The 26045-nt window shown below is 57.4% G+C and overlaps 1 protein-coding gene and 1 long non-coding RNA gene across 2 annotated transcripts; one reads left to right on the top strand and one right to left on the bottom strand.

The window, feature by feature from the left end:
- Nucleotides 1-627: 627 nt before the first annotated feature.
- Nucleotides 628-9587, bottom strand: LOC124094078 (uncharacterized). The gene is made up of 2 exons (XR_006852124.1): nucleotides 9413-9587; nucleotides 628-962 (listed from the first exon to the last, which is right to left on the bottom strand). It is a non-coding gene; the product is annotated as an uncharacterized LOC124094078 (long non-coding RNA).
- A 9417-nt stretch (nucleotides 9588-19004) lies between these two features.
- LOC124094060 (uncharacterized) lies at nucleotides 19005-25321 on the top strand. Its single transcript, XM_046446650.2, has 7 exons — nucleotides 19005-19343; nucleotides 21018-21101; nucleotides 21684-21772; nucleotides 22262-22447; nucleotides 23242-23379; nucleotides 23529-23721; nucleotides 24211-25321. Exons 1-7 carry the CDS (start codon nucleotides 19142-19144, stop codon nucleotides 24492-24494), a joined length of 1176 nt encoding a protein of 391 aa, XP_046302606.1. The 5' UTR covers nucleotides 19005-19141; the 3' UTR covers nucleotides 24495-25321.
- Nucleotides 25322-26045: the final 724 nt, after the last annotated feature.

Here is a 26045-nt window from a genome sequence, read left to right as displayed (position 1 = left end):
AGTCTCCCCACTCCTGGGACTTCTCGCTAGAACTGTGAGAGGCAGACAGACGGCCCCACAGTCCCCTTCCACGGCCTAAGGGACTGTGCCTCTGTGATGAATAAGGTCTTGGGCTGGGGACGGAGCAGGATGGGAGAGCCCGGCGTGTGCAAGGCCCTGGGTTCAGTCTCTGCAATTAAAATTGTTTTTAAATTTTAACTTTTTTCAAAAGGATCTTGATGGGGAGGTGTTCTCAGTTTTCAGTGTGGGCTCAGTGCAGGCACGAGTGTCCTTAGAGAAGGGGACGGAGGCAGAGGTCAGGCAGAGGGGACAGGGAGATACTGCAGTCCTGGTCCGCATGTCACTGGACAGGTCAGAGGAGGTTATGATGTCCCTCAACTCAGGACAACGGGGTCCTTGACACACGACATAGGAAAGAATTCCAAGCTGAGCACAATGGCCCACCCTGTAATCCCAGCAACTCGGGAAGCTGCAACAGGAAGATTGAAAATTCAAGACCAGCCTTGGGGACATAGGGAGACCCCGACTCAAAATGAAAATGAAAAGCTCTGGGGATGTGTTAAGGGCCCCAGGATTCCATCCCTAGAGCTGCAAAGAGAGGAAGGAAAAGACGGAATTCCAGGCACATCAGGAAGGGCCCATAGGGGATTTACTGGGACACAGTCCGGGTCAAGGGAGGACGCCGGCCATCGGGAGAGTGAGACGGCGCTGGGGTCTCGGCCTCCTCTTTCAAGGAAACGGAGAGGGGTGGGCATCACCCTGGTGGTCACTGGTGGTGGCTCTTCTCAGGATCTTTGAAGTCATCTCCATTATCGGATCAATAGATACCGGTGGATGGCACCCTAGGTTATGGGCCTCGGGCGATTTTCATAAGAAGTGGATTTCCAGTAACTTTAAGGTCGTCAGGGAACGTCTGCAGACTTCCCAGCAGGTTGGGATTGACAGGCCTGGGGAAGACCGGCCTGGGGAGAAGAGGCAGGAAAAGGCTTCAGCTTCTCACACGAGGTGACCACCTCCTTTCCCTCCCGTCTCCTTGACCTATCGTCTTCCTGCCCTCTCTCCTATCTGGGAGATGCAAGAAGGGGCCACAAGCCAAGGAACGCAGGCGGCCTTGAGAAACTGGCAAGCCAAGGAGGCGGGAGGATGGGGCCAGGGACCAGGCCTGCTGAAGCCTGATTTTAGTGCAGGGAGACCCTGCTGGGCTCCGGAGCCCCAGCAACCTGAGGTGATAAATGTGTGCTGTGTTAACCTTTGAAGCTGGTGGCAATTTGTCACAACAACAGAGGAAACCAAGACACAGTCACTCGGCAGCACTGTGGTCTGAGTCCCTATGCTAATGGCCAGCCACCTGCCCGACCCCCAATCTCGCAAGCTCCAAAGAACCCCACTTCTGAGTGGCTCACTGTTGTGTCCCCAGCACCCAGAACAGGACCTGGCACAAAAGCGCACGCACTTCATGAACAGAAGGGAAAAGAAGGGTGGGCCTGCTCTGCCCCGGCCAGCCCGAGGGTCAGCCGGGCCTTGTCCACCCACCCACCTCAACCACAGGCCACCCACTGCAGGATCACAGGTAACCCCAGAGAGAGCAGAGGGGCTGCTGTCTCCACCCCGGGAGCCCACTGAAGGTCCAGGTCACGGTGGTCGCTGTAGGGGTCGGGGCCAGACGCTGGAGGTGGGGAATGGGCAAGACGGAAAAGCCTCGAAGCTCTGCTGAAAGTCCGGGGGCAGGCCAGGACTCAGGCCCGAGGAGCTGTGCCCCAACTTCTCCAGAGCTGGCGTTCCCAGTGGCTGGTCACTCTACTGACCACCAGCACTGCCCTGCACCCTTCTGAGCCCGAGGACACCTCCTTGATGGAAAGGGGCCACCAAAGCCTGGTTGGTCAGGGGCTACTCTCCTCCGGACAGGGATACTGTGTGGCCACACGGGCAGCACTACCCTCCAGGGGGACAACGATGTCCAAAGAGAAAGACAAACACCCAGAACCTGCTCATGGCCAGGCAGGGGCCTGGCACCAACTTTGTCCCCCTGCCCCCAGGTGCAGCCACCCAGAGCAGTGTGGGCCTCAGGAGGGAGGGTCTCCAGCCACACCCCTGCCACAGCCTTCCTCCACCGAGGGCCCACTCTGAGCTGTGGTCCCGGGGTCCTCACTCCTCCTGGGAGCCGGTGGGGCAGGCGGGAGTGGAAGAGTGAAGACCCCGCCCTGGTCCGCAGCCGGAGCTTCTGTGTCCTGTGAGAGGACTGCTGGCCGGCCCCCCACCAGGCTCCTCTGAGACTGAAGCATGAAGGAGTGTGGCTGCCCGGCCAGGGACTGGCTGTCACAGTCCCTCTCCCGAAGGTGTGCTGAGGAACTGTCCCTGGGCCCCATCCTGGCCCTGGCCTCCCTCCTGGGGGCTGGGCAGTGACCAGCAGAGCCATCTTAAACTCCAGGTCGAGATGGCAGATTAGCCCCCACCTGGGCTGGGACAGAGAGAATCAGACTTGTCATAAGCCACAGCTGCTATCGTCAGATCTGCGCCTGCCACGCAGCTACACTAACTAGTACCAGTTACGAGAAACAGAAACCCTGTGACCCGCCAAGGTCAAGAGGAGGCTGACTTGCAAATCAAAACCACAGGAACCCACTGCTGGCACTGGGCGGCTGGGACCTCAAGAGCAAAACAAAACAGCCTGCCTGCGAGGGGGGGGGGCAGGCCCGAGCCCTGGAGGGCAGAGGGGAGTCTGTGGGAGATACAGGATGGCCACAGGGCCAGCAATCCCCAGCATCCCGGCCAGAAGAGCTAAGGCAGGTACAGCTGAGTGACCCCCCAGCAGCATGATCTACGACAGCCCAAGGCCATGTAAGCAATGTCCATCAACAGAGGGTGGACACACAGCACACGGGGCAGCCACACCATGGCATTTTATTCAGCCTTAGAAAGGAAGGACATCCAGACATCCACTAAGACGTGGAGGGACCCTGGAAGATGTACATGCTGTTCAAAACAAGCCAGTGGCTACAGGACAAACACTGTGCGAGTCCTCTTACCCGAGGTCCTCCAAGCAGCCAGACTCATAAAACAGAAAGTAGAAGAGTGGTCACCAGGGCTGAAGAGAGCTCAAAGGGGACAGTCCGCCTCACTGGGGACAGAGTCGCAGGTGTGGAAGATGAGGATGTCCGGGCTATGCATGGACTGTTGTTCAACAGTGTGAATTACTTACTGTTGTACACTTGAAAATGGTTAGAATGGTAAATTTTGTTATGTTTATCTTACCATGATAAACAAAGTTTAAAAGATACTTTACCAGGAAAAAAAAAAAGACTGATTAAAAAATATGGGATAACATGAATAATTGTGAAATCCAGGCAATGTTCTATGTGAATTCATAAAACCCTTCTGCTTATTAAAATATTTTCATGATAAAATTAAAAAGAAAAAAGAGGGCTGGGATTGTGGCTCAGAGGGACAGCACTCACCTCATAGGCATTGGGTTCTATCCTCAGCACCACATAAAAAAATAAAATAAAGATATTGTGTCCACCTATGACTAAAAAATAAATATAAAAGAAGTTGAAAAAAAAAAGAGGGGGGGCTGGGGATGTGGCTCAAGCGGTAGCGCGCTCGCCTGGTGTGCCTGCGGCCCGGGTTCGATCCTCAGCACCACATACAAACAAAGATGTTGTGTCCGCCAAAAACTAAAATAAATAAATAAATATTTAAAAAAAAAAAAAAAAAAAAAAAAAAGAGGGGATTGGACTAAATTCTGCTCTTCACTCCCTTTTGGAAAAGCTATGTTTGTTATGCAGCCTAATCATGGCAATAGCTGACTGATACAGGAAGTTTCACATGGAAGTTAGGGAAGTCACTAGTCAGTATTGCAAATGACAGGCATTCTGTAGTTGACTTGGGCAGAAAAAAGAATTTAGTGTGTATTACTTAGCCCAGAATGACCTAAATATGATATCACTGCTGGACCTTCATTGTCACTCAGAGTTGCTGCCACAGCCCCTGGGAATACTCCTAATTCACAAAGTGAATCCACAGCCTTGCACATGGTAAACACAACTCTATCACTGAGCTGTGCCTCTAGTCCCTAAATTATTGGCATTTCTACTCAAGATTTGAAAATCCAGGTTGTACTGGTTCATTCCTGTGACAAAATACCTGAGAAAAACAACTTAAAAGAGGAAAGATTCATTTTGGCTTGGTTGCAGAAGTCTCAATCTGCGGTCAGTGATCTATTGCTGTAAGCCTATGGCAAGACAGAGCACTGTGGCAGGGAGTGCATGAGGCAGCAGAGCTGCTCACCCCATGGTAGCTGCAAGGTGCCAGCTATAAGATATATCCTTCATGGACACACCCTCAGTGGCCCACTTCCTCCAACTAGGACCTGCCTCCTAAAATTTCCACCACCTTCTAATGGAGCCATCAGCTTGGGACCAAGCTGCAATACATGAGCCTTGGGAGATGTTTCAGATCCCAACTATATCAAGGTAGAAGCAGGCATCTGCTTGGTCACTTTGGTGACGTGCCCACGAGTTCGGGGGCAGAGGGAACAGGAGTCTTGCCTCCCAGCTCTCTGGGGATTCCTCCAGAGGAGAGAAGATATGTGGACACCAAGCACCCATCAGGACAGATGGAATGCAGGGAGGGAAGGAAGCCAGGCTTCAGTTCCAGGCTCGCCCCACCTCGGGAACAAGACCCTCTGCTCCCGGTCTGTGCCTCCTGTGGCTGCAACACTCCCAGGCTCCGTTGCCTAGAGTTGCCACCTGGAGAGACTGGCCTCCCTCCCTCAGCTCCAGTTCTGACTTCCACAGGGGAGGAGCCTGTCCGTTCCCACTTAAGTGTGCAGAGGCAGGGAAGGAGCAGCTCCCAGGGGCCAGCAAGGGGCATCTGTCTGCTGCCACATGGAGTCTGGCAGACATGGGTTTGATCCTCCCTCCTGACGTTTATGAACTTGGCGACTCGGGCTAGCTGTTTAAGTCCAGCTGTGAACCAAGGCAGGCATGTGCTGACCCGTCTCATAGGAGCACCGGGACCTCTGGGGACAGGGTACGTGGAGTGCCCACGAGGCTGACCGCAACCTGGGAAGAGAGGCAGGGAGAGGGCTAGCCCCCAAGGAACGTGGGTGGTGGAGGGAGGGTGGGGGAATAAGCATCCCGACTGCTCTCCACCTCCCACGCCTGCAGTGTCCAGAACTCGACTGAGCCCGACGGGGCAAGGAAGCCTGCTGTCTTGGCCCTCCCTGGGTCCGGGTGCGGTGGCCTCAAGCACCAGCAGGGAGGGGTGAGCAGTACGGCCGGTGTCCTGAGTACCGTGGGGGCCAGGAGGCCAGCACGGTGCTCCATCCCTCTGACCCCCCGCTGTGGTTCCATCCCCCTTCCCCCACACACCTCGGACCCCTCACGGCCTCTCTGCCCCCTGTGCAGTGGTCACAGCCCGGGCCACGTCAGGGCTCTCTGGGACAATGGTCACTAACTGGCTTCTGGGCGAGGACTCCCTCCCCAGCCCCCGCGCCCGCAGCTAAGGCCTGGGGTTTCTGCTCTCTCTCTTCAGGCTGACCTGGAGCACGGCCCTCAGGACCACCTCCTCGTGTCCTCCACAGGGCCCAAGTCCCCATGACTTCCATGCTGCCGCCCCTTGGGACTGGCAGACCTTCAGAGCGTGGGTCCTCGAGCCAGGTGACAAGGTGGGTGCGCCCAGCCTTGCCCTTGCCTTCCTCTCTCGCGCTCCTTCCCTCGCTCACTCATTCATTCAACAAAACCTTACCCAGGTGCTCTGTGGCCCCAGCTTGGAGACATGCCTACCTGCCTGACTTCACGGGGTCCACATGGGGTTGGTGGAAGGATCCACCCGTTAGCACATGTGACATGCTTAGAGCTGGGCTTGGCAGGGCGGAAGGGCCGTGGGGACAGAAGCGGCTGGGATTATTAGCACCCACCACGCAAGGCAGTGCTTCCGGTCCAGACGGCCAGCCCTGTCTGCAGACCCCTCTCCCACCAAGACAGGGTGTTGACACACCCCGTCCCCCAGCCCAGGGTGGGGGGGGGCAGAACGCTTGCTTATTTTCCTGTCATTCCTGAGTTCCCCAAAACGGGTAGGGGCACAATAGGCGGGTGGGACTGATGGAGTCCCCAGGAGTGGCTGCCTCTCTCTGAGATTCCGGGATCCTGCCAGACAGAGCCAGGCCTCTGGACTTGAGCCTGACCTACTGGGGCAAGGTCTGAAAGGTGACACAAGTCCTGTACCACTCAATCCTTAGGGGCCGGGAGCCCAATCTTGCCTCTTGGAAGATAGATGGAGCAGGCTGTGGCTGAGCAGGGAACAGGGATGCTGGTCCCCAAACAGAAGTCCAGGCAGCACTACAGCAGGGTGCCAGACCCCTCCCTCCCCAGGGGACCAGGGGCCAGGGGCCAAGCCAAGGCTGAGCCTCAGGTCATGCGGAGGGAACTGTGAATAACATGTGTAGTGGTGCCCCAACTGGACCCCACAGGCCACCCGCCTTCCTTTATCATCTCAGCAAAGCATTTACAGTCAATAAGCAGCTAATTAATTCTCTTCAAAGACCTCTCAATTATTCATCCTGGCTACAGAGAAAGCAATTAGAGCACACCCCACTCAACCCGCAGTAGCACTGAGCCGCCTGGGCTGCTCTGTGTCCCCAGGGGCCCCTCCCCTGACAGCCTGGCAGCCTGTCCCTGGGGGCCACTGGGATCCCACCTTCCAGGAGCCTCTTCCCCAGACTTGTGAGCAGCCCAGGTCCTGTCAGGGAGGACAGGGAACCCTGAGTGGCCCACAAGAGCACAGGTCCCTGCCATGGCTACTCCGCCCTCAGGAAAGGGGGACAACTGTGCAGGAGGGGCAAAGGAGGAGCAGGGGAGTCTGAGCAGCCCTGCCGGCCAGGCTGGGCAGGACCTGCCCCACAGACTGCGGGCGCTGCTCTTCCTCCCTGAGGCTGGAGCCCAGGCTCTGTGGGCCCCAGCAAGGCCTCCTCCCAGGCAGGAGGGCGGGTGGCTAAGTCGGAGCCGGCTTCCATTCTCCCCTCCAACTTCCTGGAGTTGCTAAAGTCACTTGGCCACAGCCCGGAGGGACTGGGCAGGCGGCCTGGTCCCCTGACCACCTTCTCTCCTGCCCAAGGTCCCCAACGCCAGTGGGGCTCCCCTGTCTCCCCCAAACTGGCCGCGGCCGGCAGGCGCAGGGTTAACTCGGCGCTCCCGGCCGCGCGATGGGGGTGGGGGGCCGGGGGCGTGCCTGTCGGGAAGTATGGATTTCTGCAGTGGTTTTACTGGAAAAGCTGTAGCCGAAGGTGGGAGGGGGTCACCATGGCAACTTCTGGCTGTGGGAACAGGTTGGCTAGTGGGAACCGATTCTTCCAGGGGCCCCAGGGGGCCCGGCAGGCCGTGGGCGCCCGGGGGACCCTACGCAGGCCTCCCGGGGATCCTCGCCGCCGGGGAGGCTCGAGGCTCTCCCCGCCCGGCCGCCCGGTAAGGGCTCCCCAGGGCTGGGCCCCTGGCTCGGCCGCCCCGCCCCCATCGGAGCCCCTACACCGAGCTGTCAATCGATGAACCAATTACCAGGCCGCCGGGCCCGCGGGAGTCTCCCTCCTGGAGAGCTTTCCCTCCGCGCTGGGCTCGCGGCCTGGGTGGAGTTCAGTCCCGCTCCGGCCTGACCCACCCGAGGGTCTGGGGCGAGGGGTCAGGAGCTTCCCGTGGGGAAGATGCCGGCCAAGGAGCAAGTTCTTTCCCACCCCAGCAGCACGCACAGCCCTCGCAGGGAGCGAGACACGGGCCCCTAGATGCCCGGGAAGGGGTGAGGGACGAGGACCCGAGACTCAAGTGCACCTCCAAACCCCAACGCCGGCTGTCGGCACCTGGGGCCACCCTGCCCAGCGCCCTATCGGTTGTGGGCTCCCCCAGGCTGGACCTCCTGCGACACCCCACTAGAGCAGCTGATTCAGCCGCGGACCCCTGAGGCTTACTGGGTGTGGGGCGCATGGGACCCAGGCATGTGGCCAAGTGTGCATGGTGCGCACCAGAGCAGACCCTGCCAGGAGAGGTCCAGGCTGGACTTGGGCCCCTGCAAACCATGCAGGCTGGTGGGAGGGTCAGGCCTGTGTGTGTGTGTGTGGGGGGGGGGTCAGTGACAGTGTCCGGAAGACACTTCCAGGAATCTCCAGGGGGCGGTGCCCAAACGCGGGGACTAGGCAGGGAGGGGGTGTGCAGTGATGGGGGAGGGTCCACTGTGCTCAGCTTCTTGAGAAGTTGCCTGGAATGACCACCCATCCCTGAAAACCCGTGAATGCCAACCCCTGCTCTGCTGGAGATCCTTAGACGGGTAACTCCTCTGAATGTTGGTTTCCTCATCTATGAAATGGGCACGATAAGACCACTCCTGTCTCCAGCAAGTGGTCACTAAAATGAGACTAGGTGATGCTAGGGAAATCGATGGACGCAGGATGCCAAAGTCCCCCGTTCTCTCCTTCCCACTCCTGCCAGAAAAGAGCCGGCCGGTCTTAAGGCCTCTTGCTGATACGTGCGGCTGCACACGAAGGATCGGTCCCCTAGGGACGCACCCCGAGCATTGGCCTCTGGCCATGGCGCCCCCTACCGGCGGTGTCTGCGCAGACCAGAGCCGGAGAGAGGACTATGACTCCCGCGACTGAGGCACTGGTGACCGGGACACAGGTGCGGCCTCCCAAGGCCGCGGTGCGGAGTCAACCTGCGCTCACCACCGGTCCCGGCCACGGGGCTGACTTGGGGTCGCTCCCGCACCCGCTGCTCCCCGCCCCGCGCCTGCGCTCCCGCTCTCGGGTCTGCCGAAGCCCGATAAAACATTTGGGGGAGATAAGTGCTGCGTATAAATAATTAAGACCACATGCACACTCGCCAACAGCAACAACAAAAAGTTTAAAACCCCCATTCCGGGAACTGCGGCCTCACTGTGGCCCGGGGCGGGGCTGCTAAGGCCCACCTCACCGACTGGCTCCTGGGGAGGATGCGCCAGTCCTCCCCAGCGACAGGGGCCTGCCTCCCTGCATGGCCTAGAGAGCGCATATAGAGGGTGGCAGAGGGACTTCCAGCCCGGGGGGGGGGCGGAGGACGCTGGCACCAACATGAGGTGGCCTCAGGCACCCAGGCCCAGCCAACACCGGACAGCCCCTAGGCAGCCAGTTGGTTCCCAGTAAGCACTGTCAAATAAACACTCAACTCCAGGCTCCGGGGCACGGCTGTCCTGAGCTCTTGATGAGGGCACAGCCGGGAGGAGTCAGCGGTCAGCACACGCCCCTCCTCTGCTCAGGGTCAGCACCAGATTGCCCCTGCGGGGGGGGGGGAAGTCTTGCTCTGTCATGGCAGGATCCTGCTGACAGCAGTGTCTAATCCCACATTCTGCCTGTTCATGGTGCTCTGTCCCACCCACTGTCCCACCAAGTCACCGCTTGCCGGAGCCGCCCCTGGTGGTCCACCTTGCTCCCTGCGGGTCCATCCTCTTCTTCCCTCCATGCTCCCTGCCCATGTTCTCAAGGGAGCTCCTCCCAACTCTCTGCTGGCAGATTTTTCATCACATTTATTCAGGTATTTTCGGAATGCCCATGCTGTCAGGGATCCCAAAATGAGAAGAAACACAGTTTCTGCCCTCAGGACCCGGAAGCCCAGTGAGGGACTCTGGCAAGTGACCAGAGGTTGCTCCAAGGTAAGCAGGTGCAAGGAGGCAGGAAGAAGGGGGAGTGTTAGTCAGGCACAATGGCATTCACCTGTAATCCCAGTGCTCAGGAGGCTGAGACTGGAGGATCGTAAGTTTGAGGTGAGCCACAGCAATTTAGCGAGGCCCTAAGCAACTTAGCAAGACCCTATCTCGGAATAGAAACTTATTAAAAAAAAAAAAAGGACTGGGGATGTAGCTCAGTGGTAAAGTGCCCCTGGATTAAATCCCCAGTACCAAAATAAAAACAAAAAGGAAGGGGAGTTCTATCTTGCCTGAGGGGTGGGTCTGCAGTGGGAGGCTTCCTGGAGGAAGACGCTGGAAACCAGACTCGACTTCTCCAGGTGCAGAAGAGAAAGAGGGCTGCACTCGCCTCCAGTCCTCTGACTCTGCCTCCTCCTGGCTCTGCACCGGGGCCCTCGCAGTCACAGGGGTCCTGCAGAGATCTCTGAAGCAAGCATGGGCTCCAATCTTGGCTGTGCTGCTTGCTGGCAAGTTACTCTACCTCTCTGACCTCAGTTTTCTCACCAGTAAAATAGGGGTCATGGTCCCAGCCATACTGGCTCCTGGCTGTCTGTCCAAGATCCTGCCCTGGCCAGAAACAAAACATCCCAACCCTAGCACCCGGAGGGTGGGCAAGACCTTGAGGGCCCACAGCCTCCCTTGAGGGCCCTCCCTCCCCAGCCGCGGTTCACCAGGCACACGAGGTGTGCGCCTGAACTCCCGGGATCGCCCGTGTCTTGTTCCACAGCCCACCAGGTCAGGAAGGCTCGGCAGCACAATCTACATTCTGGGCCCTGGCAGGAGTGGGACAGTGTGTGTCATGGAATTCAGCTCTCCAGAGATGAACTTCCCAAAGGGGTCCCTGGGCTGGGGGAGGGGTCAGGCTACAGCTGGTTCTGCATGTTGTCCCACAGTAAGGGATTCTTGGCGTCCTGGTCAGAAGTTGCACCCTAGGCTGCCTCTCCCTCACACCCCAGGGCCCCGACTTCTCCCTCCTCCCAGTGGGGACACATGTCCATGGTACCTCTGTGCCCTCATCTCCACCTGACCCTCCATCAAGCCATCTGGGAACTTCCCTCTCCAGGCAGCCCTCCAGGCTCCTGAGAGAGGGGTCTTCCTTCCCTCTGCCCCTGGACAGCAAGCTCAGTGGGCAGCTGCTCAGGATAAGAAACCTAGAGCCAGAAAACAGCAACCTGCAGGCCTTCACAGTTTGGATCATGCATCTGCCAATAAGAAACACACACACAAACCAGGTGTGGGGTGCACACCTGTCATGCAGCAGCTCAGGAGGCTGAGGCAGGAGGACCCAAGTTCAAGGCCAGCCTGGGCAAGTTAGGGAGACCTTGTCTAAAAAATAAAAAAATAAAAAGAGCTGGGATTTAGCTCAGTGGTAAAACACCCCTGGGTTCCATCCCTGCTACTAAAACACAGACAGACAGACAACACACGTATAGATTACTTGTATTGTAAACTATTCGCAAAAGATAGGCCTTTGAAAGGGGATAACTACCAAGTGTGTAGACTCCTCTCCACCCCCCTTGGACCACCCTGTGCGTCCCTGTTTTGGAGAACAATGTGAAGGAGACACCCCTTGTGCTTCCCAACCGTGGCAGGTCCTGGCACCTCGAGTTCCAACCTTCCTTCTTCCCAGAGATCCCCTCCCAAACTCCGCCACGATGACAAATGTTCTTCTCATGGTCTCAGCTGTTCTTTGGCTGCTGGGGTCAGGCCTGGGATGTCCCGGATGTCCCCCAACAATGGCATGGTCCATCCCTGCAGGACTTCCAGGGAAGATAACCTAGAACTGCCTGCGGGGACGGGATGACAGATGGGTTGGGATGTGGAAGGACGCTCTGCAGAGCTGGGTAACTGAGGTTTGGATCCTGGCTCTGGAGCCGGAGAGCCTCTCTGAGCAGAGAGCCAGCGGCTGGAGGGCACCCCTGGGGTTGCACACTGGAGCCGCCGTGAGTGCCCCCGGGTTTACAATGGGTCGTGGTGCCCCTCATAGATCAGAAATGTTGGGAGTCAGACACACACTGTCTGTCCAAGGAGCTTCGCAGGGGAGCTGTGTCACTGGGGTGTCCGTGGTTTCCTCTCACCATCTCAAGCCCCTGCCGCTGCCCAGCATCTCGAGAGAGTGTGCATCCCTACTGCTAGTCTAGGAAAAGATAAAATTCAAAGTGCAGTTCTTACCCAATGTTCTCACACCACAGCAAAGTCCAAAGTCCTAGGCTGAACTCCTAAGTCGGGAACCACCTGTATTCCCTGTCGGGAAACTGCCTGTCCAGGGATTCAGGCCCTCAGTGGGCTGGGCACCATTCCTGCCCACACCCCTTGTCACTGAGATGCCAGGACCCTACTGCAGTAGTCAGGGAAGCCCACCCAGGGTGACAGGTGAGCGAGTCCTGGAATTCTGCATCTCCAGGGCAGAGCCAAAGCCTTGGCTTCTGTCCACACGAATCCCACTCATGTCTGTCTCGGACACCTTCCTTGTTCTTTCCCTCAAAGACTCTGGCCCTGTGGCTGCAGGAGCAGAAGAGGGTAAAAGGGAGGGCCTCAGGGGAAGGGTGCTCTCTGCGGGTACTCTGCCAAGCAGGCACTGCCCTGAGCTGGTCCTCGAGCTTGTGGCCCACTCACCCTCAGGCCCCTGTGCCCAGCACTGGGCCAGTGCCTGTGGAATGGATCTACCCTTAGATGGCTGCCGCAGGCCATGCCAGCATCTGACCCTCCCTCCTCCTGACCAGCGGGCTGAAGGGCCAGAACAGGGGCCCCTCACAGGCAAGGGCATAGGCAGGCAGGGACCTGACCCTTGTGCCTGGGTCCAGGCCCAGTAACAGGAAGCAAGAGCCCTGATGCCGGTAAACGAGATCCGAGAGAGATTAGAGGTCTTGCTGCCTAATCAGAAGCTGCCTGAAGTTGGAGGACAAGTTACTGGAAGGAGGAGGAAACTGCGGCGGTAAATAATGTCAAACTGAGCACAGGCCCCAGCCTACAGCAGCAGGCCTGAGGCTGTGGGGCGGGGCAGGTGGGGCGAGGTGCAGGGGCTCCGGTGTGCCCTGGACTCAGCTGGAGCCTGGGCCCTGGACCGGGGGCTTAGATACTCCCTGGGCTTCAGTCTGTTCCAGAGCTTTGCAGGAACCCCTGGGACTCAGTCCCCAGGCCCCTGCTCCCAGGGTCCATGCACATCACAGCCTCCCAGCCCTCCAGGGAGGCCCTTGAGTCAGGGACCCAGCTCTGGGGTTGGCAGGGCTCCCTCAAGTCTTCTCTGTCCCCCGCCCCAAAGCCCAGGTTCCTGGAAGCTGGCTGCTTCTCAGCAGCTCAGGGGGAGCCGGGGGGCAGTGGTCCCAGAGGGTTTCCCAGGGTTCGACCTGCTCCGCCCACCCTGCTCTCAGGCCTGCAGACTGGGCTCCTAGGCTCCAAATCTGCCCCCCAGCCCCACCCCGCCCCTCAGGCCCTCAAAGCCTACAGCTCCCTGTGGCTACACCCCTGGACCCCAAAGTGTGGGCGCCTGACCAGTTGCTCCAATCCCAGTATGCAGAGCTCCAGCCTCTTGGGAGGAGGGCCCAGGGCAGTGCCTGTCATGTACAGGCTTCCTGAGGCTGGGGCAGGATTCCCAGGCTGACCAGAGGCCACCTCTGAGTGCCCTTCGATGGCGGTGTTGTCATGGTATCCCTGGTTTCCCTGGACCCCTGTTGCCTCTGACGCTTCTTCAGACCGACCTCAACTGTCCGCCCTTGATCCCCACCCTGACCCCGTGACCCCAGCCTGAACCAGGGCAGCACAGAACAGAGGGATGCCTCCTGTGCTGCCAGACTTCAACAGTGAAGTGTCAGGTGGGCGAGCAATGGCTCTTCCCTGTGTCGGGCACACGTTCCCCAGGGCAGGAGAGAGTCACCATGACCTTGAGGTGGGGAGAACGACCTTCACAAGACTGGGATCACAGAGCAGGGGCACGCTCACTGTGACTACGTGAGAGGAAGGCTTCCTGTTCATCAGTGATGCTGGAGAAGCCAAAAGACAAGGCCCAGCGATTTCAATCTGGCTTGTCAATAAGATGCCGGGCCCTGGCGCACGCCTGTGATCCCTGTAACTCTGGAGCCTGAGGCAGGAGGATCGCAAGTTCAGGGCCAGCCTCAGAGAGAGAAGACAGGAGAGAGGAGAGACATGACATGAACAGGTTTTCACAAACAAGGACCACACACTCACCAGGATGGCTCGAGCTGAGGAGTCTGACGACGCTAAGTGTTGCTGAGATAGACATGCAGTGGGGAAGTGGGAGAGGAGATCATTTCTACCCTTGGGAAATGGCTCACGAGGTGTCCTGTGACACCAGTTCTACCCCCAGGCATGTGCCCTGCAGAAGCTGAGGCACCTGAGCCCAGGAATCAGGAATAAGAACGTGGCCATGTGTGGTGGTGCACTCCTGTAATCCCAGCAATTTGGGAGGCTGAGGCAGGAGGATCGCAAGTTCAAGGTCAGTCTCAGCAATTTAGTGAGGTCCTAAGCAACTTAGCGAGACTCTGTCTCCAAACAAAGAATAAGAAGGGCTGGGGATGTGGCTCAGTGGTTAAGTGGCCTTGGGTTCAATCCCTGGTACCAAAAAACAAAAACAAAACAAAACAAACAAAAAGAATGCTCCTGGCTGCATTGTTTGTAAAGAGCCAGTGTAGACACAGCCCAGAGAATGGAGAAATAGAGTGTCACAAACAACAGTGGAAAGGTACAGGTGGTGGCAAAGCAGGAACTTCAGCCCTGACAGATGCTCTTGGGGAAGTAGTGTCTACTCAGAGAAGCCAGACCTAAAAGAATCCGCGCTCCCAGAGAGTTCAAAGCCAGCCACACTCCACACACACACACACGAGGGGATGCAGACAGGGGGCAGAGCCATACGAAAGGCAGGGAATGTCCATCAGAGCAAGCAGCTACTCTGGCAGAGGGAGGATTGGATGGGAAGGAAGTTTCTGGAACCCCGGCCCTGGTCTAATCTTGATATGAGTGGCCACCGTGTAGGAGCTCATCTGATATTTATATTTATTGGTAACACCGTACAAAAATGCTTCCTGCCCTTTTCTGTAGGAGTGCCGCATCTCATAATTTAGAAAGAATAACAAGTGTGTTTGTGCAGAACTCTGGGATCTGGCGCTCTCCCCGGCCCAGTGCCTGGAGTTCACTGCCGCCGGCAGATGGGGTGGGGGTCATTATCCTTGGCTTGGCGGGGCAGGGGCTCCACGAGCAGAAGCCCGCGGTGACCAGTCTGTAGTCTGCCTGCTCTGTGCCCGGCTGCTCGCCCCCTGAGGTCCCCCCACCTTTAGAGCACCTCTCTGTGGACTTCCCCAGGTGGTGCAAGGCAGACGCTCTGACCTGCTGTCAGTCTTCCCTGACCAGCGGGGAGATGCAGGGGCTTGGGGAGCTCCAGTCCTTTCCCCTCCCACCCTCCCAAAGCACAGATGGCCTTGACATGGGGTGGCCCCCACATGCACCAGCACATGCCACCGCCATGCCCAGCCATGCCCCCAGGCCCAGTGCCCTGCCCTCCTGCCAGGCTCCCAGGCTGGAAGTGATGCTAGTGGTACAGACAGTGTCCCCAGACTCACAGGCTATCAGGTCTGGGTGCAGGCCAGCACCCTATAGAGGGCTCAGAGCCAAGGGGATGGGATGGAAAGGACATTTCCCTGGCCCTGTTTACCAGGACCCGCTATCTCCGGCTCCATCTGCTGCCTCCTTATCTCCACAGGGCCAGCCCCGTTCCCAGCAGCAGCCTCCTGCCGCTCACTTCCTGCCAGCAGCCTTACAGGAATATGCACACTGAACTCAGCCTGGGAGAGTGTGTGTGTGTGAGTGTGTGTGTGTGAGTGTGTGTGTGTGTGTGTACGCACTCGTGCGTGGTGCGTGTGCCTGCATGTGCCCATACCCCAGAGCCAGGGCCACCTGTGCAGGTGCCCATACCCGAGGGGGCTGTGGAAGCAGCCCACCCGGGACTCCCATCTCGAGGCTCCTTGAGCCCGGGACGTCTCCCCCAGCCCTGGGACTGACGAACAGGTCGAGACGGCCAGCGAGGGAGCAACCGCAAGGTCCCCAACCTTCCTCCAAAGCAGGGCCTGCACCAGTTCTCCACTCATGCTGCAGGGCCCCCAGGGTCAGGGATGTCAGACGCTGTGTCCCTCCCTTGTCAACCACTCAGCTGATGGTTACCACATCCTGGAGCCAGGTCCTGTGTTCAAGGATGGAAGCCCTGGGCCTCTGTGTGCCTGGAGCATGAGCTCACCGAGTAAACCCACAACAACTGTGTCCGCAGCAGTGGGAACCAAAGGAGCGGCAGGCCTCCCCAGGTGGGCCACCTCCCTCCCCTGCTCGGCTGGGGCCAGGAGCTTCCTGGAAGAAGAGGCCTCTCAGAGACCTGAAGCCTGAGAAGGGGTTTCTAGGTAGAAGGAATGCAGGTGCAGAGACCCATGTGTGGGGGAAAGGCTAGCAGACCTGTGGAACAGAAATGTCACAGGCCAGGGCCCGGGGACAGCCATGGAACTTCGAGGGGTAGAAACAGTGGCAAGAGTGGGCTGGGCTGCAGGGCCAGTCCCTGAGGCCAGGAACCTGCTGGGCCAGCAAGAGCCCAAGGAGGCCTGGCCAAGCACTGGCTGTGGGGAGAGAAGGGGACAGCTGGTGCATGGGGGCAGGAGGTGACACCTCGACCTCTGGTGGTGGGAATTCTCCTGCTGAGAACTGAAGACAGGACAGAGTTACAGAGACAGGGGAAGGGGTCAGCACAGAGCCAAAGCAAGAGGACAAGAAGACTGGCTCTGTGGAGCCTTCTCACGCCAGCCTGGGAGCTGAGACTGTCCCCAGCTGCCACCAGAACCTGACTCAGATCTCAGGTGCAGCCAGGGACACACACACACACACACACACACACAGGGATACACACATGTATGCCATGCACACACATATACCACACCCACATTCATGAACATATACACAACCCACACGTATGAACCCACAGATATGCACGCCACACACACACACACACACACACACACACACACACACACGAGCCCAGATGGCCTCCTGGGGAAGAGCCTGGGAAGCCCTCCCCAGTAGGCCTCAGGGAAGCCACAGGCCCCTGCCTTCCCCCACGACAGTCCACCCTTGCTGCTCCTTTCACACTGTAGGCCCCACTGGGGACCAGGAGGACCTGGCAGATGGAAGCTGTTCTGTCCCCACTAGCCCCAGGGAAGGCTTACTCTGCCCTCCTTGCCCTGTCCCTTTCCCAAGCCTGCAAGCAGGGAGACTGCCAGCCAGAAGGTTCTGCAAACAGGGAAGGACCTTCAAACAGGAGGCCACTCTGTGGTTGGGCCGTGGCTAGGAGATGCCTGGGACCCACTCTTTTGTCTCCAGGCTCCCCTGAGAGCGGCATGGCTGCTCCAGCCCATCCACCTCCCTTCCTTCCCACAGAGGCCCCTGCTCCCCACCCCCTACTTCCCAGCAGAAGGGCTGGGCCAGACAATGAGATAAGGACCTTGTTTTCTAAGGGCCGAATTTGTGGAGAGTGCAGGTCATACCAGGGGGACTCCTGCTCTCGGGAGGGCAGTGATCCCTTTACTTCTATAGGGGTCCTTGGGGTCCCAGACCAACAGGGACTTGCCATCCCACCCTTTCAGGATGGCCCTGCCAGGCCTGAGTCCTGAGAGTTGGTCTCAACCTGGAGGTAGGGTTTGGGCTCCATCTCCCATCCCTCTCACTTCTCCAGCCGCTCTGGGGCCTTGGGCTCGCCAGCACCAGCCTGCCCAAGGCTTTGCCCATGCTGTTCCCTGCCCAAAGAACTCCCTCCTCCTTCTCCTGGTGAATGCCCTGCTCTGTCTTCACACTGGACCAAGTCGCTGCTCCCTCCAGGAGGCCTGCTCTAGGGCCAAGACTAGGTCCCCCCAGCTGCTCCCTCCTGGCACTCCTCCACCCCAGGGGCCTGAGCAGGGCAGGCTGTGTCTGCTCTCCTTAAGTCTCCAGACCTGGCTTGGAGGAGGCCTGGTGGGCGGCTGACAGATGAGCCTGCTCTTCACCCTGGGGGCAGAGGGGGCTCCCCAGCTGGTGTGGCCTCTGCTCAGCTGGGGCTCCTGTCAGACGGACTTTCTCCCATTGGAGACAGACAATACCCGAGGCCTGTGCCCTAGGAAGGGGAGCTGCTGAGTGGGGCCGGGCCCTGTCCTCCCTGTGAGGGAAGGTCACCCATGGTCTGAGCTGAGTCAGGGTGCACCCCCCAACAGCAGCACCTAGCCCCAGAGCCTTGGGCTTCTAGACCATGAGCATTATCAATAATGACAGTCTCAGAGTCCACAACAACACTAGAATGAATACTCCTGACATAAAGCTTCCCATGAGCCAGGCACAAGGGCCATGGCTAGACACACACAGTCACTGATACCCACAGCAGCCCATTTCTCAGTTGAGAAAAGGGAAGCATGACTTGTTCAAGGTCCCACAGCTGGCAGTCGAGTTGGTTTTTAGATATTTGTTTGTTGCAGTGCTGGAGACAGAACCCCAGGGCTCACGTGTACTAGGCAAGTGCTCTACTTCTGAGCTGCACGCCAGACCTGAGTGAAGGATTTGATCTTCACACACGGTCAGACAGCCACTGGTATCCTTCAGCACTACCCTGCCTCTGTGGAGGCACCTGTCCCCCAGGGCAGGGGTGTGTGGAAGAGGGTTTTTTCCTAGACATTGCATTGGCAATCACCCATTATGCCTGGTGAGGTTGTATGCCTGGACCCAGTACCACCCTTGTGTTCCCTGCTTGGCACCTACCTAGATGTACTTGGCACACAGTAGGCGCTCAGTAAATCTATATGGAAAACAGTAAACAATAAGAAGCTATGTGTGTGTGTGTGTGTGTGTGTGTGTGTGTGTGGTGCTGGGGATTGAACCTAGGGCCTTGTGCATATGAGGCAAGTACTCTACCAACTGAGCTATGTCCCCAGCCTATGAGGCTTCTATTTAGGGGCAACATAACACTATGCTGCAGAGCTGTCCTCTGAAGACAGGTGATCCCTGGATCCCAGCAATTGACCTAAGTGACTTTAGAAATGTTCGTTAGCCTCTGGAGTCTCAGTGTCCACATCTGTTAAACGGGGACAAGTGTTTCCCAGAGCTGTTGGGAGGTTTGACTGAGTTAAATTCCTAGTGTCTGGAGCGGTGCAGGCCCACTGCGACAGCCACAGGAGCAGCCCCATTCCTTTGGTCTCCTCGGCGACGGGCGGCGAACCACAACTCCCAGCATGCAACGGGGCCCTCCCGGGCTCGCCGAGAGCAGCGTGGACTACAACTCCCAGCGTGCCCAGCGGCCTGTCCGGCCAGGGTCAGCCAGCCGCCGCAGTCTGGACGCCGAGCTAGCCGGCCCGCTTCTTCTAGACGGCCTCCCCGGGAAGAGAGAGGGCAGCCACTCCCGCCGGGCTGGGAGACGGGCGCTGCCCCCGCCATGCTCTCCGGACTGGCCCGGGCCGCGGCCCTGAGGCTCGGGGCGCCCTGCGCACGATGGTTGGGAAGCCGGGCCGGGGTCCCAGCCCACGTGGTGGACCTGCGCAGCGACACGGTGACCAGGCCCGGGCCGGCCATGAGGCGCGCCATGGCCGAGGCGGTCGTGGGGGACGACGACTACGGCGAGGACCCCACCGTCCGCGGTGAGCCGGGCATGCAGGCCCGCGGCGGGGGGTCGTCTCTGGATGACCCCAGGGCGCTGTCCATGGTGCTTGGCGGGGAGGGCGGCCAGGACTGGGCGCTCAGCTGACATTCAGGCAGAGCATTGCGCACTGTGAGAGCTTGTTGGCCCATCCCCCGGCCCGTTGGAAATGCAGGTCCCACACTGGGCCTGCTAAACTAGAATCTGCATTTTAATAGGATAACACAGTGACTTGTTTGCACAGTGCATTGACACCTAGCTGCCATCTCTAGTCAGTGGTAGAACCAGGGTTTGAATCTAGTTCTTTTTCTTTTCTTCTTCTTCGTCTTCTTTTTTTTTGTTTGCAGTACTGGGGATTGAACCCCTGGGATCTTTGCCACTGAGCTATGTCCCCAGCCCTTTTTATTTCTTATTTTAAGATAGGTCTAAGTTGCCCAGGCTGGCCTCAAACTTGCAATCCTCCTGCCTCAGCCTCCCAAGTCGCTAGGATTACAGGTGTGTGCCACCATGCCTGGCTTGAATATAGTTCTTCTGACTCTAAAATCCATAACCACTCTCCTGCACCCTCTGCTGCCTCCATGAGGACAAGCAAAACCAATCTGGAAAGGGGGGTTTTCCATAGGCTACACCTCCCTAGGATTGGGATCTAATAATCCAAAGGGTGGTTTAAGGATATAGGGACCCACAACCCACCCTGAGCTGAGAGTTGTTTTATAGTGAACCACTGCATTGGTTCTGCTGGGCTGAGTACAGCCCTTCACTGGGCCAGGAACTAGTCACCAGTTAAACTCCCAGGGCTTGTGTGTAGGGTCACTGGGTAATTGGGACTGGTCATGCATCGGGCAGACACCTGCTGTTACCAGGAGTTTCAAAGATGTGAGGCACTGCTCAGCAGGCAGCCTGCTGTGTAAACCAGTCACCACATCAGAGCCAGGGAGGTGCTGTGTTGACAGCAGTCTGTGAAGCGTTCCTTGGGAGCCAGGGGTTAGGGGCAAGTGCATGGTTCACAGGGAAGGGGGACTTTCCAGAGGTGCTTCTTAAGGATGGCCCCTGTGCCCCAGGCAGGGAAGGGAATTCTGACTCCCAGGCACTGGGCTTCAGAAGCACATGCACACTTTTTTTTTTTTGCAATGGGGCAGAGGCCTTGAATGTCATGCCAAGGGCCTTTGGACCTGATGCCACAGTCAGAGAACCAGCATGGGCTTTAGAGCAGGAGCCCCACTTGTCCCCCAGCTGTACCCTTTGTTCCCCCTCCAGCTCCCTAGAGGCTCCCCGCCTAGGGGTAGAGGAAGTCAGCAGAGAAACCACAGGGCCTCACCTGCTGGAACTGATGGGAAAGGAAGCAAGACAGGTGTGAGGTTGGGGTGGAACACAGGGTTCAAACCACAAGAGAGTTTCAGTGGCCTGGTCGGGGGAACCATGGCTGAGGAGGAGGTGAGGTGCAGTGGGTTGACTGAGGAGCCTCCAGACCCAGCTGTGTGGTTACCCAGGCCACAGACTGTGCAGCTGGTAGACTGGAGCTCCAGCCACGCCCACTTGGCCACTCACCTTGGCCTCTGGCAAAGGGGCTCACATCTGAACAAAAGTACTTTGAACTGTGCCTGTGCAGCCAGCCCAACTGCTCAGTGGTAATTGTTGATAGTTTTCCTTGCCCCACCCTCCCCTTCCTCCTCAGAGCTGCAGGAAAGGGCCGCCCAGCTGCTGGGGGTGGAGCAGACTCTGTTTGTGCCCACCAATACCATGGCCAACCTCATCTGTGGTGAGTCTGACTCCCAGGTCCTCCATGTACCCACTGCCCCTCTGTATCCAGGGCTGTGACGTTCATGAACAACTTTCCTGGATTTTTGCTGGGTGCAACATTGGGGTGTCCTGGCGGAGGAGGGGAGCAGAAGAGACTGAGGTGGGCTGATCCCTGTTCCTCCTCTGCTCTGGCCCCACAGTTCCTGTAACCACACCATCCTCACCCCTTAGGCTGTCCTGTGGTACCCCCCACTTGCCTCACCTAGTAAGCACCCCTCCCGGTTCACTGTGTGCATGTGCCCTCAGTTTGCTGACAGGGCCTGGTGGCTGCTAGTGCCCTGAGCTGCCAGTCTCCAAGGAACAACAGAGTGGCCAGCTTCTCCCTGCAGGAGAGGTTCTGCAGGTGGGGTCATGGATGTGTGGCCCGGCATTCACAGCATCCCATCCCCAAGCTGTTTATCCCGCACGTGGCAGTAAGGTGTCTCAAAGGGGTGCTGTTTCCTAATTGGCATATGCTGTGGCCCTGGGGCTCAGCCCAGATGAAGCACATGGGCACCCTAGGACTCAGAGCCAAGTCCTACCCTCCTTCCGTTTGTCTCAGTGATGGGTCACTGCCGGCGCCGGGGCTCCCAGCTCCTCCTTGGGCAGGAGTGCCACCTCCACGTCTATGAGCAGGGCGGGGTGGCTCAGGTAAGGACCAGGCACCACTCCCCTGGGGCCCGGACATCCTCTAGCCAGTACAGGTGGCCTAGGTGCTGCTTCCTAGGCACCTGGCTGGAACCTGCAGAGAAAGGGGAGAGCCTGACAGAAGCTGGCGGGAAGGCGGGAGGGAGAACCAAGTCTCAGCTTTGCCGGTGGGGGCAGAAGCGGCTGCCTGCCTGGTGCTTGGTGCCCTGCTGCCCCCTAGTGAGCACTTGGAACACTGGCACTCCAGGAAGGAGCCAGAGGAAACAGGGAAACATCTCAAATGAAAACGGGCCAGGGGCCTACACCCTCCTCACTTGGGATGCTGTGTCTGGATGCACAGAGCAAGGGAAAGTCCTTGAAACCCCGAGATGGGAAGGAGCAGGCACAAGATTGGGGTCTGGCTCCCTATTCCAGAGGACCCCTTCCATCCACCAGGAGGTACAGCTGGACCCCTGGACCTGCCTGATCCTTCACCCCTTTCCTTACCTGCAGATTGCTGGGGTGCACTCTCACTTGCTCCCAGACCTGCCCCATGGGACCCTGGACCTGGATGAGCTGGAGAGGGTGATCACTCGGGGCCTTGGGAACCCATATCACCCAGTCTGTGAGCTTGTATGCCTAGAGAACACACATAGCAGCTCAGGGGGCCGGGTCCTCCCTATCGACTACCTCCGCCAGGTAGGCTCTGCCCCGCCACTGCCCCCACTACCAGCCTGCTCCTGGCTTCCTGTGTGTTTTGAACCCCTATCTGACATGTCACAGGTACCTGTTAGTGTGTTAGTGGGCAGGGTATCATGGGGGAACATGTGTCGGCCCTAGGCTAAAGATACAAAGGGGATCACTGTTCAGTTTAGGGGCCCTAGTCCCTGCACTTGCTTAGGAACAAAGATGTCACTTGTGTGCACATGTAGGCATCAACATATGTGCACACACACACACACACTCTGCTGAGAGCCAAGTTCCAAAGCAGCATTGAGGACAGCTGCCCTGGCCCGGGAACATGCTCCTGGTGAGGCTGTGGAGTGAGCAGTTGTTGGGTGCGCCTCCAACTTCCCCTGGTCCTTAGCAGGAGCAAGGGGGCCAGGAGGCTGCCGCAGCTGAGTTCTGCTCCCCAAGTGACTGTGTGGGCATGCCACCTACCTCTATGTCCTGCACTCCTTGGGGCCTCCTGCTGCTGTCATGCAGCTTAAACAAAATGAGACGTTATGTCCTTGGCCCTTGGCAAGTGCTCCATAAAGAAGAGTTGAGTGGGTTCAGTCCCCAGTACTGCAGGAAGCTGGCACACCCACGGCCCTGGGTTCCATCCTGGGCACCTAAACCACTCAAGTTAAAGCACCACCGAGGCTCAGGCAGCACAGCAGAACCACTCAGGTGGCCCCAGACCCCTCAATTCTTCAAGAGCCATACCCAGGGGCCTCCTAGAGACCTGCCCTATCACCTGTCCCATTAACCTCTGCCTGCACTTCACCCAGGTACACCTCTTGGCCCAGTCCCATGGGGCCCGTGTCCACCTGGATGGAGCTCGACTGATGAATGCAGCTGTGGCTCTGCGTGTCCCCCCCGCCCGCATTGTGGAGCATTGTGACTCTGTGTCCTTCTGTCTCTCCAAGGTGGGGAAGCCCCTGGGCTGGTCCTCCAGACAGATGGGGTGGGAGTGCCTTGCAGAAGGAGCTGAGTTTCCCTGAGCTCCTGACCTGGCAGCTGTCCTGGACTCCAGATGCTGCCGATGGGTCAGTAGGAGGCTTCTCTCTTCCCACAGGGTCTGGGTGCACCAGTGGGGGCCCTGGTCGGGGGGCCCAAGGATTTCATCCAAGAAGCGTGGCGACTCCGTAAAGCCCTGGGTGGGGGCATGCGCCAAGCCGGGGTGCTCGCCGCAGCCGCCCTTGTGGGACTGGCTGAGGCAGAGGAAGAGCTGCCGAGGGACCACGAGAACGCGCGGAGGTTTGCCAGAGGTGCTTGGTGCCCCCCCTTCGACTCCTTCCAACCTGTGGGGGGATCTCCTGCAGCAGGCCCAAGCCCCCAGCAGGTCTGCACCCTCCTAGCCTCCAGGATACTGATTTTGCCACTGAGTCTCTAGGGTGGGACCCAGGCCAACTCGCCTCACCAGCCCTGCTCCACGCAGTGAAGCTAGGAAGTGCTTGGTGGAGACAGGATCATGGTTCTCTGCAGAATCAAAGGGTGGCCTCTAACTAGGGTCTTTCCTCCATTAACTGAGTCCTCATGGTGACCCATTTCAGCAATAAGAAAACAGGCCCAGAGAGGCCAACTGATCTAAGGTCACATGAGTAAACAGGTCCCTGTGATCCCGAAGGCCATGTCAGGACTGGTGCTCTTCTGTGGCAGCTGCTTGCCCCTCTGCCTTCCCCAGCTGACAATTCTGGGTGGTAGGGCTGTGGCGGGGTCCTGGGGTTGGGCTTTACTCACTGTAGGACCTGGCACAGGACTCCAGGCCTTGGCATCGCCCCACTGCTCTGTGGATCCTGCTGCTGTGGAGACCAACATGGTGCTGGTGAAGGTGGTCGGGCTGCCTGCTGCGGACCTGTGCCAGCGCCTGCAGGCTGTGAGCCCCGACGAGGTGGCCCAGACAGGCCATGCTGTGCGCGTGCTGCTGTTTCCCTGGACAGAGCAGTCTGTGCGTGCCGTGTGGCACCGTGACGTCTCCACCCAGGACACTGAGCTGGCACTGAGGAAGTGGGAGTTTGTGCTGAGGCAGTTGGGGCCCTGAGGATGGGGCCCTGGGCCCTGGGCCCCGGCTGGGATTGAAGTGGGGCGTGGAAGTGCCCCGAGCCTCTGGCAGAGAAGTACAGGCCAGTCTCTGGGGGAAGATGACTCCGCCCAGAGCCTACGGTTTTCTCAGTTATGCATATGTGATGTCCCCACTCAGTCAGAGACAACCAGGCAAGGGATGGGACAAGATGTGACTGAAAATCAAGAGAAAAACACAGACAAAAGAAACAGACACAGGATCATAATAATGGACTTGTTATACACAGGATTTAAAATAAAATATTTAAGAAATCAAAGGCAAAAGCATAAAGTTTGACAGACAACTTGAAATCATAGGACTACATGGAAATTCTAAAACTGAAAAATATAATAAATTAACTCAGCCGGGCATGATGGCGCATGCCTGGAATCCCAGCAACATGGGAGGCTGAGGCAGGAAGATTGCAAGTTTGAGGCCAGCCTCAGCAACTTAGCGAGACCTGTCTCAAAATAAAAAAATAAGAAGAAGAAGATAAAAAGGGCTGGGGATGTGGGTCAGTGGTTAAGCATCCCTAGGTTCACTCCCTGAACAAAAAAAAAAAGAAGTCAGTGGATAGGTTGGAAAGCAGATAAGACATAGCTCAAGAGAAATGCATGGAAGAGAAAGAACAGGAAAAAATATATCTGCATAAACAGACCCAAAAGTCATTCTGTGAAGAGTAATCAAATCGAAAACCCTGGTAAAACTGACCAAGAACGAGAGGGGGAAGCACAGAGAGTTTCTGACAATATAAGAAGGATAAAATTTAAATTGCTTGTATTATAACCAAGAATGACTACCACTAATATTTGTGCATGCTTCATTCTGGGATCTCTGTGTGTGTGTATGAGTCTGTGTGTTGAGAGAAGGGAGATCTGTGGTTGGCTTTCCATCACTGACAGTTACCTGAGGTCATCAACTTATAAGGGAAGAGGTTTATTTTGGCGCCCAGTTTTGCAGTTCTAGTTCCTGACCTTCTGGACCTATGGCAAGACAGCCCATTGTAACAGAAGCTTTTACTACCTGGATCTTTGGGGGACACCTCAGATCCAAACTGTAACATTCCTCTTAGTAGGAACCCAGGAGGAGACTGGCTTTGGGAAGATAAAGTAGTGATGTTGGCTTCAGAGTGCCAGTTTGCTGTTCAGATGCCAAACATACAGCTTACCAGCTGATCGCAAAGTGAATTTTTTTTTTGTAAATTATGTTATGGTTTATTCTTAATAGTCTACCACCAAAAAAAGGTATGAAATAGGTACCAAATGTGATCTACCTGCTTAATAATTTGGACAGCCTTTTCAAAATTATATATTTAAAGAAAAAAAAATTAACTGGTCACCAAATTCTAGCACCATGTTGAAATGGAAATAGTGACCTGGAAGGCCATTCTCTAGGGAATGTTTTCACAGAGAAAAACAGTGGGGTGGGTTTCTCAAAACCACCTTCAAATGATCCCTTCCCTAGAGTCAATACTTTTATTTTAAAGTTGTCTTAATCCATTCAGGCTGCTATAACAAAATGCCATAAACT

This window comes from Marmota monax, unplaced genomic scaffold (assembly GCF_021218885.2).
Source record: "Marmota monax isolate L192 unplaced genomic scaffold, Marmota_monax_Labrador192_F-V1.1 WCK01_AAM20220418_F8-fsc00353, whole genome shotgun sequence".
In the NCBI taxonomy this organism is placed as follows: domain Eukaryota; kingdom Metazoa; phylum Chordata; class Mammalia; order Rodentia; family Sciuridae; genus Marmota; species Marmota monax.
Note: the sequence above shows the minus strand (reverse complement) of the source record. Positions and strands in the feature narration are given on the sequence as shown.